Source organism: Ascidia mentula, chromosome 4 (genome assembly GCF_947561715.1).
Source record: "Ascidia mentula chromosome 4, kaAscMent1.1, whole genome shotgun sequence".
Taxonomy (NCBI): Eukaryota; Metazoa; Chordata; class Ascidiacea; order Phlebobranchia; family Ascidiidae; genus Ascidia; species Ascidia mentula.
In genome coordinates this window covers 10,924,283-10,941,440 of record NC_138569.1, presented here as the reverse complement: position 1 = coordinate 10,941,440, position 17,158 = coordinate 10,924,283, and the positions used below count along the sequence as shown (strand labels likewise).

At 34.6% G+C, this 17,158-nt stretch overlaps 2 protein-coding genes across 3 annotated transcripts; one reads left to right on the top strand and one right to left on the bottom strand.

The window, feature by feature from the left end:
* Positions 1–2,108: 2,108 nt before the first annotated feature.
* Positions 2,109–4,594, top strand: LOC145897608 (serine/threonine-protein kinase 17A-like). Its single transcript, XM_082985971.1, has 7 exons — positions 2,109–2,586; positions 2,977–3,189; positions 3,249–3,390; positions 3,442–3,565; positions 3,709–3,757; positions 3,820–3,999; positions 4,055–4,594. The coding sequence occupies exons 1-7, from the start codon at positions 2,471–2,473 to the stop codon at positions 4,473–4,475; spliced, it is 1,245 nt and encodes a 414-aa protein (XP_082842097.1). The 5' UTR covers positions 2,109–2,470; the 3' UTR covers positions 4,476–4,594.
* A 333-nt stretch (positions 4,595–4,927) lies between these two features.
* On the bottom strand, positions 4,928–14,405 carry LOC145897607 (amyloid beta A4 precursor protein-binding family B member 1-interacting protein-like). Of its 2 annotated transcripts, XM_082985969.1 has the most exons (21): positions 14,243–14,405; positions 13,801–13,882; positions 12,604–12,693; positions 11,930–12,036; positions 11,066–11,239; positions 10,691–10,939; positions 10,164–10,583; positions 9,943–10,020; positions 9,634–9,793; positions 8,867–8,988; positions 8,729–8,797; positions 8,402–8,560; positions 8,229–8,336; positions 7,531–7,629; positions 7,362–7,473; positions 7,062–7,201; positions 6,860–6,976; positions 6,628–6,694; positions 5,877–6,532; positions 5,694–5,812; positions 4,928–5,230 (listed from the first exon to the last, which is right to left on the bottom strand). In XM_082985969.1, the coding sequence occupies exons 1-21, from the start codon at positions 14,309–14,311 to the stop codon at positions 5,149–5,151; spliced, it is 3,279 nt and encodes a 1,092-aa protein (XP_082842095.1). In that variant the 5' UTR covers positions 14,312–14,405; the 3' UTR covers positions 4,928–5,148. The 2 variants fall into 2 exon arrangements, with proteins under 2 accessions (XP_082842095.1, XP_082842096.1); XM_082985970.1 differs by lacking the exons at positions 10,164–10,583; positions 10,691–10,939.
* Between the last annotated feature and the right edge of the window lie 2,753 nt (positions 14,406–17,158).

The window sequence follows — 17,158 nt, the reverse complement described above, 5'->3', positions numbered from 1 at the left end:
TGGAAAATTGGTCTAAAAAGCAGCTCAAACTTAAGACTGCATTTACAGAATAATGAATCGTTGGCCCAGTCATTTGTCGTTTTATGAAAGATCCATCCCCTTTCTACGCATTTTGATCCGAATTTGTTGCTGAACAGATGTTTTTTTGTCCCCTCCGGTTGGAAAATATTTTGGGTAAACTAAAAATGCCATTGGATTTTGCAAGAAAACGGATCGTCGAAGTATCCTCTGTGCTTTTTTGCAAGGCCTATCTCTCTTCTACACTATAGCACCAAAGTTGGTTGCTGTATAATCGCCTATAATTTTTAGTTTCGGAGTAACCTCATTACATTTCCGAGTTAGGGCGTGCGGAATGTCATCCACAGTAGCAATCGGGAATGACCAGACCCTTACACATGCGTGTTTCCGGGTTATTCTTCAATTCTAGTATGCTAGCCATTGCATAGACAGCCTGGAATTCGTTTTTATTTCTACCTTTCTACTTCTAGAGCCACTTTTTACAATTTCTTCCTTTACCGCCAATTGTGTATAGCTTCACTTTTGACGGCGACTTCTTTCTGTGGCAGATGTGCTCGTTACAATCGAACGCGAACGCGAACGCGAACGTTTGGAGTTGGACTGTGGAGTTCCGTGACGAGAAGCCATGGTTGGTGCTTTTGCCCTGTATGCCTACTTGGGATTTAGCACAAGTTCGCTAGTCTGGCAATTCAAGTGGCGCTAACCCGGAAACTCTACGGTTTCTACACGTCTTTCTTTCATTGTTCGACAGATGTTTACTCATCCTCGCATACAGCGCGGTCCCCAAAGAGTCTTCTCAGCAGGCTATAAATACACTGTAGATGTAGGTGTGAGTTAGCTTTCGTTAATGTGAATTTCATCCAAATCTATTTGCAGAATGTGCAGCAAAGAGTAAACCTTATTAATAATTTTTGTTCATCGTGTGACAGAATATGTGGAGCGCCGAGTGGCCTTAACCGTCAAGGTTCCGGGGATTCAAGCGGAGATGGAATCCCACACATGTCTTCAAAACGTTCGACTCCGTTTTAGAAAAGCTCTAATTAGTTTTATCATAACGACACAAAATTGCGCGCCTTCTACCGCGCTTTCGCCACTCCATAGAACATTACAATAATTTGCCTAAATTTCAATTCACAAAACTCGGGAACTAATTAGGCCATTGACTTTCCGACCATAACCAAACTAAATTTGAAATGCGATAAGTTTTCATAAACACGCCATGCATTCAAATAGAATTGTAACGTCATTTTGGGCCAGGCGTGAAACAGAATCAAAAAATTACACCGTAAAACACAATAAAAAAATTATTAATTTTACCCTGCTTATCCTTATTCAAATAGAATCAGGTTAGCTTAAAATATAAATGCCCAAATCAAATAACAAACTAAAGTAAACAACACCTGACACAAACCCCGTCAAACGAAGTTCTGATTTTTACGAAAGCATGACAGAAAAAGAAGAGGCAATTCTGTAGTTATATGATGTCATAGTTTAAAATTAGCTTGGCTTTGTGTGGCAATTTATTTACGTACGGGTAAGGTGTTATGTGATGGTGTGGGGACGCGGTACTATGCTTGTTAGTGATTTTCGACATAGCCAATAAATTTTAAAGATAGTTACACTTCTGTAGTGAAAGACTCATTTCCCATAATTCAGCTACAAATTCCTAGAAAAATGTCCATTTGAAGAAAGTAGATTTGTGCAAAAGAGGTATTGTATTCAATGTCAAAGCAAACTGCACAACAATTTTTAATGGTTGATGGGTGAATCACCTTGACCATTAATTTTATGTAAGTGCTTGTTCTGTTAATCATTGCTCTGAGTCAGACTTTGTAAATTTTCTGAAAGTGAATGAAATGTTCTTTAGTCATGCGAAACGCTTTTTCGACAACCGTGTTCTGCGAATGACATTAGTCATATCTTTGAAAAATAGTGATGTTGAAGGAAGTTGAGTGAAATGGTCTGGTGTAATTTTAGCACCACACCTAATATCTCAGCTATGACTTGGTTTTGTTAAAAAAACGCATTGGACAACTTTCTACGCTATCGTTTCCCCCTAAAAAAACAAAACTTTATAAAGTTTTAGGCTGTTGTGTTGGTAAGGGTTGCACTTGCAATTTAGAATTCGGAAAGGTTGCTGTTTAAACATGTATTTCATAATATATATTCATATAGCCTAACCAACGTCAGGTACATTCGATATATATATGATTTACAAGTATGTATGGCCAACTTATTTGGGACATCTTGTGCTGTTTATTCAAGAAAATTGGGCTGTAGTATCAACACAACAGCCTACTAATTTCAAAAAAAAATAACTATTACTTTTGTGATTAAAATTACTAGCATTAAAAGTGGATGTAAATGACCTTTCTGTAAGGTGTCTACATCACTACATGTAGCATTAAATAGTTGTAAGTAATGTTAGTTTGGTATTGTAATTGTGCATATTATGATGAATAAAGCACTTCTTTCCCCTGACCGACTTGGGAGTGTTGATGAAATCAGGGGTGAAGTTATCAAGGATCCATGGCAGAAATATTTCATTGCTGAAGAAACACTTGGAAGGTTTGTTTTGCTTAAAAGGAGGTCAAGTTAGTATTACTACTCAAATACACTTTACAAAAAATAGATGTAAGGGAGTTGGAATGATACATGTCATACTTTTGTTATATTTGTTGTTTTTAAACCAATGAAAAATATTTCTTTCACTTAATTTAGCAGAAACACTACTATTTTTATATGTTATATAGTTTTTTTATCTCTTTGCAGTTTTCGCATACAGGTTACTGATACATGTAAGATTCACACACCTGTGCTGTACTAGACAGTGGCTTGTTTTATAATTATAATATATTTTAAAAGAATACTTTTTGTTCACCTAGTAAACATTAAAAAATATTTAGGCTGTTTGTTCAGTGAAATGGCTAAAAATATAATGGACTTCTTTTTGATCAGGGGCAAATTTGCAGTGGTAAAAAAGTGTGCAGAGAAGTCAACTGGAAAGAAATTTGCTGCCAAATGCATTCGAAAACGAAGGCATTGTCGTGACTGCACACAGGACATATTGCATGAAATCGCAGTTCTTGAACTAAGTTCTAGTCATCCCAATCTGATTGACTTGTATAAAATCTATGAATCTTCAACAGAGTTTGTTTTAATTTTGGAGTAGTAAGTATATGTTTTCTGCAAGTCATTTCATTATTCTATAAAATGATTTCCATTTTTAGTGCTGCTGGTGGTGAAATCTTTGATTATTGTGTTGGGTTAAAGGGCACATTTACAGAAAGTCGAGTTTGCCAGTTGTTCAAACAAATTCTGGAAGCCATTGAATTTTTGCATGATCAAAACATTGTACATTTGGATCTTAAAGTAAGGCTAGTGATATTTTTTCAATTGCAAAGTGCAAAATTGTTTTTATAGCCTCAGAATATCCTTCTAACTAATGAAAAGAATGGTGATATAAAGCTGGTTGACTTTGGTTTGTCAAAACATATATCTGAAAATTTGGAAATCCGGGAAATCCTAGGTACTCCGGATTATGTGGGTGGGTGTGGTTTTATTAATTTAGTTTGTTTGCTATGTGTGACGTAAAGTGCTGTAATTGTGTAGGAGTTGCTACACATCCTGTAATTAATCAAACAGCTAAAAATATCAAAACATTAAGTCAAAATTTCATCCTTTTTTCAGCTCCTGAAGTGCTGAACTTCGAGCCTATAAGCACATTAACAGATATTTGGTATGCATTTTCCACTTTGTACAAGTTTATTATTTTCTTCAAACTGATTGTGTTGCTTTAAGGTCTTTAGGGGTGGTTTGTTATGTGATGCTCACCGGTGTTTCACCCTTTCTTGGGGACACCAAAACAGAAACCCTAATGAATGTTACAAGTGGAGTATATGAATTCCCACCAGACCTGTTTGGTGATAAAGATTCTGCCTGCCAGGATTTTATTTCTAAAATGTTGCAAGTAGACCCAGAGTAAGAACATAAAATTATTTTGTTTTTGTTTGTTTGTAAAACTTAATTTTTTTAGAAACAGATTGAGTGCAAAACAGTGCTTAAGGCATATGTGGCTGAGCCATCTGTCAAATCAAAACAGTGAAGACATTGCAGATAATGTATTTGATATGGAAAACTCAATCACTTCAAATTCCCCACTTTTGATAACATCTGAAAAAGAACTTAAAAACAATGGAGTAACTACAGAAGACAACTCAGTTGATGAAAACGACAACTGGACAGGAGGAGGAAATAACATTTTGTTTCCCGTAAACAACCAGTCCAACACAATGGATAGCTGTAAAATAGTAAGGAAAGATGCCAAAAATACCTCTACCAATGATACAGCATCATTAGAAACAAACTGTTTTGTGGAAGATGTGGATACCATCAACCACAGCGAAGTGAAACCTATTCCAAAACGCCCTCGAATAGACAATGAAAAATATTCCTAAACACAGCAGTTACCAGCAAAACCATGACATTTGTTTCCATTCCGCTTCTAAACATTTTATACATGGTTTAGTGCCTTTTAATGGGTATGTTTTATTTCCCATTTTTTTATTCCTTCCTGCCCAGAATTCCATTTGAACCTATTTAAGTGTTGTTGCACGTTTCTTTTTACTTTTATAACATAACACTGTAAGTTGCACTGTTCATTTTGAGGGTACCTGACTGGTTGTGTAATGAACATGCGGTTAAAGAAGATTGAAAACAGCATATATCCAAAGTATTTATTTACACGATCCATATTGGTATCTTTAAAGGAAATGCAACCAAAAGTTTTTTCCCTTTCAAAAATTATTTGAACATACACCAGTAAGACTGTAACAGCTGGTGTATAACACTGAATACATGCAAATCAATGGAACAGGCATTTCCTGTGACATTAGGTTACAGCAGTTGAATGAATGCAGCAGTTTCATTTATTTGGAGGCAGCATAGTGTATGTGCATGGCGGGAGAATGATAGCAAGTAATCAACATTAAAAGAGTGACACAAAATGAATCAACAATCTGTATAAGGAACAACAATAAAACACAGAAACCCTATTGCAGAATAAAACCGACATAATAGTAAAACTGCTCAAAAATTAACTGAAAAGTTTCCACACACATGGCTTGGTTTTCATTTGCTCTTTTTTGATAATTTTGTAGCAGCGTTTCTTTGTGGAGGAGAAGGTTTCTTTTTGAATTCTTGCTGACGGGGTCTAATAAACAATAAAAGTGCCAAAAATTTTTTTCAAAAACATCCAAATATATATGAGAGTGCAGTATAAGAGTAAATTAACAATCAAAGTAGCAGACATGTATTGTAAGAGTATCCAGTATAGACCTGGTTTGTGTTGGAAAGTTCGTAATTTTTTGGAAAATCTAGTTTAGAACAATAACTGCTAGTTATATGTAAAATGAGCTATGTCACCAGTATTCGAATGCTGTAGTAACAAAGATGATTTGTGACCCAACCCATTTATAGTAATCCTTATTTAAAGGTGTTTACTAGAACTTTTAATTAAAACTGAAGACAGGTGTTAGTGAAAACATTACTGTTTATTGTGAATTAAATACAAAACAACTTCATGAATGCCAACAGTCAATATTATATCTTAACCAATTAGAGGCAGTGCCTTTTCCATATACAGTCTATCAAAATTCCATAAGGGGGCAACCTACTTTGGTGCAGACTTGCGCTTAATATAAGAAAGCAGAGAATGTGGTTTTGGTGGAAGAGAATCAGCTGTTGTTTGATGTTCAATAATTGTAGCTTCGTTTCCAACTGCTTCAAACGAATCCTGAAAAAAGTTGCATTGCATAATAGGACAATATGATGTTAGAATAAACATACTGGCTTTTTACCTTCAAATCGAATATGAAAGGTGGGGGAGGTGGAAAATCATCAATGGAATAAGAATTTTGTTGAAAGTTTTGAGTAGATTGTTGTGTTTCATAATAGTAGTTCAGGGGTGATGAAAAATCAGCATTACCACTGTGCACATACTTTGCAGCAGAGATGGAAGATTTAGTTGGTGGGGGAGGGTGGAAAGATGGAGGATCTTCCTCCAAAGATTCATGGGAGACACAAGGTTTTAACTTGTTATTGTTATTGCTGTAGTTGTACTGTGGGCGTGGGGGCATTCGTTTAGGTGCAACAGGAGGTGCTGGTTTTGTTCCAGGCTTGGGACCAGGAACAGGTGGTGGTGGAGGCGGAAGGTACGAAGAGTCGTTTGGTGGAGGGGGAGGTGGGAGATCATCGTATGACATAAAGGTATTGCCCGGTTTTACAGGCGGTTTTGGGGGTGAAAAAACTCCCATTTTCATGGGAGGTGGGGGTGGCATTTGATTGTGTGCCGGTGAGTACGTTGAAGGGGCAGGTGGTGGCATAAAGTTGTCCTGGGGAGGCGGAAGTGGATAACCAGTGTCCATGTTTGGCATTGGAGGTGGGGGGAGGTCTGTATCATATTCAACTTCCTGGTAAGCACTTGGTTTATTTCCAGCAGGAGGTGGTGGGGGAACTGAAAGATAGTTTTTATGAATATTTAATTTTTTTGATATATTGTTGTATTTTGAGGTACGTTTAGAGACAAATAATGAAAACTTTTAAGCCTACCTGGTGCAGCAGTTGATCCAGAAAATCTTTCTTCTGGCTCATTGAATCTTCTTTGCATATGAGGTGGCTATAAAATTTAACAAATATTTGCTTTAAAAAATGGAAGGCAATTAAGTGCAAAAACTGAGTGTTGCTCGTTTGTCAGACCTGGGCAACCAAACACACAGCACAAAAAATTGGGGGTTTGCACCAAATATTAAATCAACAATTTTCTAAAACAATTTTGTTCAACCTCTGGTGCTTCCTCTTCTTGTTCTTGGTCTTGCAATTCCCACCAGTTGTTAGATTTCTTTGTATTTGGCTTCCATACAGATTTCCCACGACTTATGTTGGTACTAGAAGGTGAAGCCTACAAATAGTAATTTTGGAAAAAAAATAAGTGGTTTCCAAACATGTTTGGTGAATGTTTTTGTAAATTTATTTCAACCAAATACCTCAACAGAATCACTTTTTTCTTCTTGATTTGCTCGCTGCCAAGCACCCTCGAATATATTTTTGACACCAACACCTCTAGGCAATGTGTTAGAACGTGAACCAGAACCACCAGAATCTCCAGAACGAATCGACAAATTATCTGTAATAAATCAGTCAGAAAAAAAATAATATCAGACTTAAACCACAGTGATTTGGCCCCAAACCGTCAAAAAAATTTGATGACATTTGTCAAAAAATATTACATGGTAGATTATTACAAAATTTTATTTGCTTTTTTTATCGCCAGATAATTTGCTCACCTGGTTGTTGTTGTTGTGTCTGCTGTCTAAAGGTAAATGGAGTGGATGCAATGGATGTTGACCTTATTTCCTCATTTGTTTTTTCATAATTGTCCAACAGCTGTCTTCCATACTTAAAAATAATTTAATTACACAAAGTGGTTGGTGAACAAAACAAAACTTAACTTACTTTCGCCAGTCTTATGCCAACTGACCACCTCATTAATGACTTGAAATCTTCACAGCACAAATACCGAATATGTTTCGATTTGACTTGTATAGCTGGATGCTGCAACATTATTTCAAGTTACAAGTTCGTACATTCACAAACAGTTTTGTTAATCCAACTTTATAAAAAAACTCAGGAATATAGAAAATGTCCAACAATAAACAAAATCAGCCTGTTACAAAAACAATGTTGTGAACAGTTATTTTTATGTTTTAAAAGTCAGACAGGCACACACTACTGAGTGCCCTAAAAACATTATATATAAAAGCAGCAAATGAATGTAAAGAAGATTTTGCCCATTGCATATCAGGGTTATTTTAAACAAAATAGTTTTATGGACATCTGCATTTGTGTAGAACCCTGCAAAAAACCTTACAGAATATAACATGAAAACTGAATGTGCAAGTTATGGCCTATAACAAATTACAGAAAAAGGATCTGTTACTGCAAATGAACATCTTAACAATGTTATTTCAGCTCGGGAAAATGTAAATTAAGTACTTCAGGTACAATTGTGGACTGTTCAAAAGAAGTCTATACCTTGTACCAATAATCTTTTTTTGTGTAAATAATCACTCCAAAAAAGCTTAAAAAATTGGCTATTAAAATGGTTGGATTTGTCTGTATTTACATAACTTATTTCTATGCCTAAATGTTACCTTCAAAGCAAATCCATATTCATATGGAGATTTATACTTCTTTTTCCACCCACGACCCAAGTACAACATACACTGATCAAACATTATTATGCAAACAAGGTCTGCAAGCTATAAAAATATTTTTTAAAAGCTATGAAATTTAAATTTGATAAATACATTCCCTTGTGCTATACCTTTTTGCCTTTCTTGGGCTCTCCACTCTTACTTGCATACAATCCAGAAGACCTCAAAACACAGTACTTGCGATTCCATGATTTTCCGTCACCTTTAATATGCAAATATCCTTCTACTTCAGGTACCCCTGAACTTGGGCCTTTACCAGAAAAAAACTCCTTTAAAACAAACAATAAATAAATTAGTTTTATTCAACACTAAAGGGTTGTCTCATCAGGAATTGCAAAGATTTAAAGTTGTTAATTAAAATTCGAAATTTGATGTGCAAAATTTTAAATCCTTGTTCCCAACACATGTTGATGATGCAATCTGTATTTTGTACAAACCTCCAATAAAGTTTGCTTCTGTCTTTCCAGCATCTGGTCTTGATTGTCAGAATGAGACAACAAGTAATGCTGAAAATGCAACAAACATGTTGTTCGTGTAAGTATATTTCAACAACTTGCATCCTGTGGCAAACACACCTGTGGGTTTTTAAACAAAGCATATTTGTCTTTTCTTTCAACAAATCTCAATTGATTTGTGGTATCCCTTGTCCAGTAACTCATAAAATCACAAGGTTTTTCATGTTCTTCATACATTCTCTCTAAATAGAAGTATTTAATTTTCAGAAAGTGCAGAGGAAGAAGTTTAAAGGATGTGCTCTATTTTGTGTGGTAATTTCGAACAATATGTATGCCACTAAATTAAAAATATCATCAAATTTGTTGAATGGTAGTGATATAGAAGATAAATTATTAAACATGGAATATTACAGTACATGTTTAAAGCTAGATGGTGCTGAAACTCCCAAAGATTTTTCTAGTTTCTAAACTTTAAAATGTAAACACTGCACACAGTTCACAGTTCTCTGTTAGCAGCAAGTGCTATAAAAACTAGTGTTTTCAGTTTGAATAATTTAAATACAGGGCTGTGTATCTTATGCTTTTATTCTTTGTTTAAAAGTGATGATATCCAATTGCTTTATACAAAACCTGCTCAATGGATTAAAGGCAGCTTGTTTCAAATAAATGAAGTACTTTTTACTGGGAATTTGCATGCTACCTTGCAATTCTCAATAAAATTTGTCTTTCAAATAACTTTTTACTATTTAGAATATATACTACACTGGAAAAACTTTGAAAACCATTGCCACAGCAGTAGTTCATAGATTTTGTCAACAAAATAAACAAGAAACTGTTGTGACAGTGCAAACAGTTACATTCAACATTGATTTATGTGCAAGCCTTACCCATATACAAACTAGGTATTTCTTCAATCAGTGCCCAGTTTGGAGAATAGTCAAAGTGATTCTTTTCTATGAGTTGTTTCATAACTCCACGAACTGCCATTCTTTCATCAATCATCAAGGTTTTAGAACTTTCATCCTTATTGTACACTTTCACAACCAGCTATAAAACGCACAATAAATATTATTTGCATGGATTTAATCACAGTGGCAGGAACCAAAGCTGTTACAAATGACAATTATAATGATAAAATGACAGGACATTTGGTTTCCATTGACATGGATTTCCAAGTTTCAAATAAAATATTTAACCTTTTGAATGCGAGCTTCCTTCATTTTTTCAAGAGCAATTCTCATTTTTTCAGATTTAATACGTTCTTCTTGTTCTTCCTAAATATAGTCACAGATATCAAGCATAGCAAAATTATAATGAACTCAAAATAAAAAACAAAAAGGAGAATAAAATGCCAAAATAAAAATCATGCAAAACTTATAATCAGTTCAGAGTTTTAAACATACTGTTGGTAACTTACAGCCGACATCTGGTTTTCATCCATTGATCCTAATGCATTTAAGCGGGACTCAATTTTTTCAATGAAATTACTTTCCAAATCGTCAGTTTTTGAACTTGCCACTGAACTGGAGTCACTTTCAATGCTCTTTATACTCATAGTTCTACCCTCCTTTTGCAAATAACCCAAATTCAGATTGGTTGGCATTTCACATCGCAAAGTGTTTTCAGAATTCTTTTTAGCACTCTCTGAATATGTCTGCTTTGAATGTTCATCTATTGCCCCACTGTGTATTGCTGGAGCTTTTTTCTGAAACTCTGTTGGCATGTCTACAGTTGTTTCATTTGAATGCTCTTTTGAAATCATATTTGTAGTATTTGACTTCAGTAAGTTTTGATCCTCTAAATGAGCTTCATCAGTGATTACTGGATGCAAATCTTTCTGATCAATACATGCAAAATGATAAAATAAAATCACTAAACGAGATTGGAAAAAACAAACATCATTATTTCTATATTTATACCCAGATCACTTTCACTTTCACTCACCATTTTAAAAGATACTTTAGGTTTTTTTGATATTGGAGGTGGAGTTGGTTTGGTAATAACACCTTTCTCTAAACTACTGTTGTTCATTTTAACCTCATTTGGTTTTAATTTTTCCCTACATGATGAATGATTGCTGTTACTAGGACTGTTATTTTCCATTGACTTTCTTACACTATCTTTTTTCTGCCCACTGGCAGGTTCCGCAACTCCAGTAAGAGTTTGAACAATGTCATCTAATTCATGAAGAACCTGAATTTCATGACAAAATAAAAGAAATAAATTTAAACAGGCAAAACCAAAATATTTTTGCACACAGGAATTAATACAATGAGAATCATGCAAACAAAAGTTTATCATGCCAACACAGAATCGTACTGGAGACAATGTAGATAATTCCTCTTCAGTTAAGGCTTGGAATTTTGCTTGTTTATTTTCCACATCCAAATCTTTAGAAAGTGCATCGAGCGACAATTCATCATCATCCTCTTCATCATAAGCACTGCTTGTGTATCCAACATTCCTTGCTCCCGACCTTTTCAAGGTGTCAAACTGAAATTAAAAGTACATCAACATAAATTTAGTTGTTTACTCAGAAGTGTGCAACCAACAGGTCCAACTGAGAAAAAATATGACTTGAGTCTTACGGTAAATAGCACCGTATGCAAATGTTAGTCGAGATGAGGATTTATATGCATTATGTGTTACTCAAATAAAATTTGGTTGAAAAAATAAAGTCCGTTATTGAAGAAATTTTTTTTCTATTTCAGTAAAAAATGAAACCAAAAAAGTCGCTTGATATTCATAGGATATCCAGGGAGGTCCTAGGGCAGTGATTCCCAACCTTTTTGTGGTTGCATACCACTAGGAGGTAAAACAATTTTGACGTGTACCACCTAGTTGAGTTTTACAAAGTAACCTAGGGGATGAAGTAACAAACATTTTGACTGACTTATGATTTTTTACATACTAACTATATTCGCAAATTATGGAAAGGTGGTTGAGTACCACCTGGAATGCTGATCGTACCACTAGTGGTACTTGTACCACTGGTTGGGAAACACTGTCCTAAGGGATATGAAGTGGCCACAATGATATAATGGCATATGTAAGACCAATTTTGTGTTACAGAATACGAGCAGAAAATTGTAGTTGTTGGCAGAAGACATTTATAATCTTGCATAGTTTTAAAATATCACAAAAATCTTAAGAAAAACTATACTTCTATTACACAATTCTTACTTTTTGATGTCCATCATCGACAGTAAGGTAATTGTTTCTTGGTAAACTATCTGTACGAACACCAATACCACTATCTTGACTAACACTGTTTGAAGATGTTAGAATACCTAAAATCACAGGTTATATCACACGTTAACATTAACTTTAAACTGACTATTTTACATAGTTCAGACTGGATCAACTGCAAATTTACATGAAAAACAGTGGATTTCAACATTCTTTATCAAAAGTGAGAAAATACACCCTCCAGTTAACAATCATGAAACCTATAAAGAAACAGCACAATTCCCCAACAAAATGAAACTTACAAAATCATGCAAAAATTAACAAATCAACATACACCTATTCGACAGGCACACAACCATAGACACCAGGTTATTAAAATTCTATGGATACTGCATGTTAATAAACTATAACAAAACACAACCCTATTACTCAAAAGTTGATTTTGTTAAGATTATTGTGTTGTTGCTTTTGGAAAATGGTTTTGGCTGCCAATTTAAGCACATGATAAGTTGTGCTGAGCATATACATTGTTTGGTTTATAGTTAAACTTGATCAGATGCCTGGTCGCAATAACAGTACCTAATATTCTTTAGGGATTTATTGCACCCCTGGTACCTCCCTACTTAGCATCTATGCACAGCTTTTGTAAGTTACTTAATTTATATTACCGTCAATGGAGTCAGTGTTCACAAGATTGCTTTCGAAGGAACAAAGGTCATCCAACATTGAAGAAAGATCCACATCTTCCTGGGTAGATGCTGCAAGTTGCAAACAAATTTACACATAAATGTATTGTAACATACATATAATAATTAAATTTAAATAACAATTATAGAGGTTCTGTAAACGTTTATTTTGTGTTGGAAAAATATATTTTGCCATACATGGCCAAGATTAGATTTTATGACAAATAGAAACAGTTGGTAACAAGAATATAAAAAATATTACCATGTCAATCAGATATGCAGTTATTCATAAAAAAATGTATATATCATATATACAGGGTGTCGATTTATGCCTTTTTCACCATTCTAAGTGTTCAACGTGTGACGCCACTGTTCGACACGGGCAGCGTGAATAAATGTTAAGTTACCGGTATGCAACAGACCAACGCTATCGTTATCTACAAAAGTCCATAAATTGCATTACTATAATAACTTAATTAAACCTGACATATCGGTCACGCTAATCTCGCAACCTTCACATCGATCTTAATAGTTTTTGTTTTTTAAAGATTGGACGCCAATAATTCTCGTATTAACATGTAGCTGTCAATTTTTTGCAGTACATGGTGGTTGCAAAAGTAGTTCGAAGACGTTGGTGCCAGTACAAATCGTTTAATTTCAAACCGCAAACAATTATTTCGGGAGAAACTTGTATTTCGAGTCACTTTCAAACAACAGCATTTAAATGAACGGTTACGTAGTATTGAAAACTTAATGGCATCATCGCTTGGGATCCCCACCCAAAATAAATTCATCTGTTTAGATGGCTAACTAAAACGCAACCGCAGTAAATTTTTGGACAAAATCTAGCCAGCACTTGACACATGGCATTGTTGCGAAACAAGTACCATTATCGTTAAATTAGAACTTCAAAGAGACATAGCAGCCTACAACATTCAAGGTTTTTAATTGTTTTGTCGTTATTTCAATGTGTTTTATACGTCACTACATCTGATCCTACAAGGCACAAGATATATGAATTTTAGTGGGTGATTAGAACATTTTGTTGTAATTTAACACTTAAAACCATTATTAAACTTACACACCAATTTTAACCCCTTGTCTCTAGCAATACAGGTAAGACCAAAGACACCCCTTCCCCACAAAAAAAAATGTATTCTGGTGAAATAATGCACATACGTATAGGTTTAGTTGCAATGAGGGGTGGTGCCCTTCTTTCTGCTGGTGGAGGTACGCTTGAAGCTGGATCTGCATCCAATTGCTGAAAAGATTTAAAATAATTTATATTTATTTGCCATGTCATACAAACCAAGTGCTTATCATCCACTTTATGCTAGTACTAACATATAAATGTCACAATTATTCGACATGATTTAAAACTTATTTTTTTTTTCATTCAATGAAAATTTTATATTAAAGCTTATTAGAGATCATAACAAAAATGACTTACAAGTCAAAGGCGGTTAATCTGATTAACATACTTAAATTACAGGATATAAATAAGCATGTCTACTGTAAATTTAACAGGATTTCATGGTAAATATAAACAAACAACTTAACAATAGAGCCACCATGAGCTATCATTACTACAGTACATATGTGATGTAACATGTTACTATACCTGTGTTAATACATCAAGTTCTCCCAACATTTGGGAAAACATATCATCAAAATTTCCTTGTGCATCCATTGTTGTTGTTGCAATTTCAAAACTTTTTATATAATAAAACTAAGCAGGGTTAATGTTATATTCCATAATTCTCCTGTGAAAGTCATTTATTGAGTGCTTCCAGCTAATATGCTTAAATTAGCTGTTAATTTTTTGTGACATATTTTCTTGTCCATTAAATGTGAACATTTAAACACTGATATGTTCTTCTGACACGAGAACACAAAACACTGCCTATTTCCTGTTAAGCAACAAATACAGCAGACCACTGAAGCGATGATGCTAGTTGCCTGTCTTATTAAGGAAGTGACGAACAATTAATCACTTCAACTGCCCAGCCAAGCATAAAGCAATACTGTCACAGAACTTCATCACACTAATATAGGAGTCGACAAAGCATATTAAAAAGTGTTGAAATTTATCAACAACAAGTAATGGAATATAACATACCAGCTATTTAGCACATACAAATTGCCTATATGACCTGATAGTTGTTTTCAATTAACAAACAAAGAAAACAACAATAACACACAGACAACTATATCCAATTTGTGTATAAGCTGCAGACAGATGGCCACTGTTTCGACCTAAAAGGTCTCATCAGTGCAGCTGGTGTGACTATTAGACGAACTTTGCAGACCAAACGGCCAAGCAAAGACTTCCACTTTGTGGTGACTATACAGTCACCGTCATCCGTTGGGCACCAAACTAGGTGCAACCTTACGGAGCAAACAAGGTGGAAACACTACGGCCAAGCAAGCTTAACCAATAGTGCCGTCAGGCCCCGTGTCACAATAATCATATGACGGCACTATTGGTTAAGCTTGCTTGGCCGTAGTGTTTCCACCTTGTTTGCTCCGTAAGGTTGCACCTAGTTTGGTGCCCAACGGATGACGGTGACTGTATAGTCACCACAAAGTGGAAGTCTTTGCTTGGCCGTTTGGTCTGCAAAGTTCGTCTAATAGTCACACCAGCTGCACTGATGAGGCCTTTTAGGTCGAAACAGTGGCCATCTGTCTGCAGCTTATACACAAATTCATATTATTGGCTCCACATTGCTTAACTATATCCAAGTATATCACAATTTCAGGTAAAAAAAAATTAAAATTGCATAAAAAGAATTCCAAAGAACATTTATACAAACAATTTTGCTATAACAAGGTAAAGTATAAAATGTTCTGAAATTCATCACACGTTGAGATCAGGGAGTTGAATCAGAATCCGAACCCAACCCTTAAACCAGTTGGAGTGGTTTATTTTTGTAAACCGAAGCCGAATTTGAATCAATATTTTGTAATCTGAAAAAACCCAAACCAAAATGTTTCCTTTGCATTTGACTACATTGCTTATGATCTCACAATACAGATTGAAAGTGTTTTATATTTAATTTACGAAGATCTTGTTACTTTGCATGGTTGCAATCTAGATGGGGAGATAATGATGAGGACTTATCCGTCCTTTCTAAGTTTAGTGACCCTGCTAATGGTGCAAAATAATTACAAATAATTGATTTGCTAACACCTTAAACCCAACAATACAAACTTCCAGTTTTAGGTTCTAAATAAATTAGAACTAAATCTGTATGACAAACAGTTAAATTCTCTGATTGAAACTAGAATTTCTCATTAGGGTGAATTTGCCTTAATCCATGACATGTCATTGTATACCAGATTAAAAAGTTTCAGTGATTAGTGATGGTTGGGTTTTGCGCAGCCAAGCAGGCATTTTTTGTATATTAATGCATTACGTAATTGTTTTTGCGCAATTTGCCAATAAAACTATAACAATTTATGCCGAGGATAAATCCTCCATACACATCATTCTTACTAATCAGGTCTATACACATTAGCAGTATATTACAACATTAATACGAATGCAAATATCGCAATGTAATAACTATAAAATTCACATTTTGATATTAATGTTTGTACTAGTAATGTTAATAAACAAATAAATTGTATCTTCTAAGAAATATTTGTATTCAATTTACAAGTTTTAAAGAAAAACTGCAGGTACAAACAAACAAGAAACAATTTAAAAACAATAATTTGCTATTCCATATAAAATTAAATACAGTAATGCAAATTAGTGCACAGTTTCTGTGTGTTAACGCACAAGCTATTGTTTTGTACAGATTACAAATAAAACTCTGCAAAAGTGTGACCAATAGTTTTTCCAATATGATCTGGCATGACTGCATGTCTAGTGTACAATTGTACGTAGAGCATTAAGATTGTACATAGAGCATAACAGAGCTGAGAGCTTACAGGTTAAAGTACTTAACTCAAATCAATATTGTTCATGCATTATTTACAAAAGTAAACTTTTTTTTTAATGAAAACACCACGTACGCATGCGAACAAAGAAGTTTAAATTTATGTACACATGTTTGAAAGTAGTGCTAGTGCATGTTGGTCAGTGGTAGAGTTTGACCTAACTTTGATTTAGCGTAAATTACCACAACAACAATAACAACTCGTTACAATTGTGTGTAGCCTACCTAACTTTTGTTTTTAAATAGCCTGTACCAAAACACCGATCACAGTGAATGGTGCGTGAAGTTATAAATCTTTAGTCACACAAAAAAAATTATTCACACGGACTTCTTTGAATACCGCATTAGATTATATACTGCCATTCTGTTTAAAAAAAATTTCCCTAAATATGTTTTGCATGACATATCATGGCTTCCACTCTGCGTCAACAATGAGTCTGATTTTTGTCTGACGTCACAATGCTGCAGACAAAGATTGGCTAAAAATGCAATTTTACCTTCAAGCAAAGCAGTAAGTGTCGAGGAATATAAGTACGAAGCACGGAAAACGAAAATTTACCTTTAGGCAAAGAAAAACGTCTGGAATTAACGGC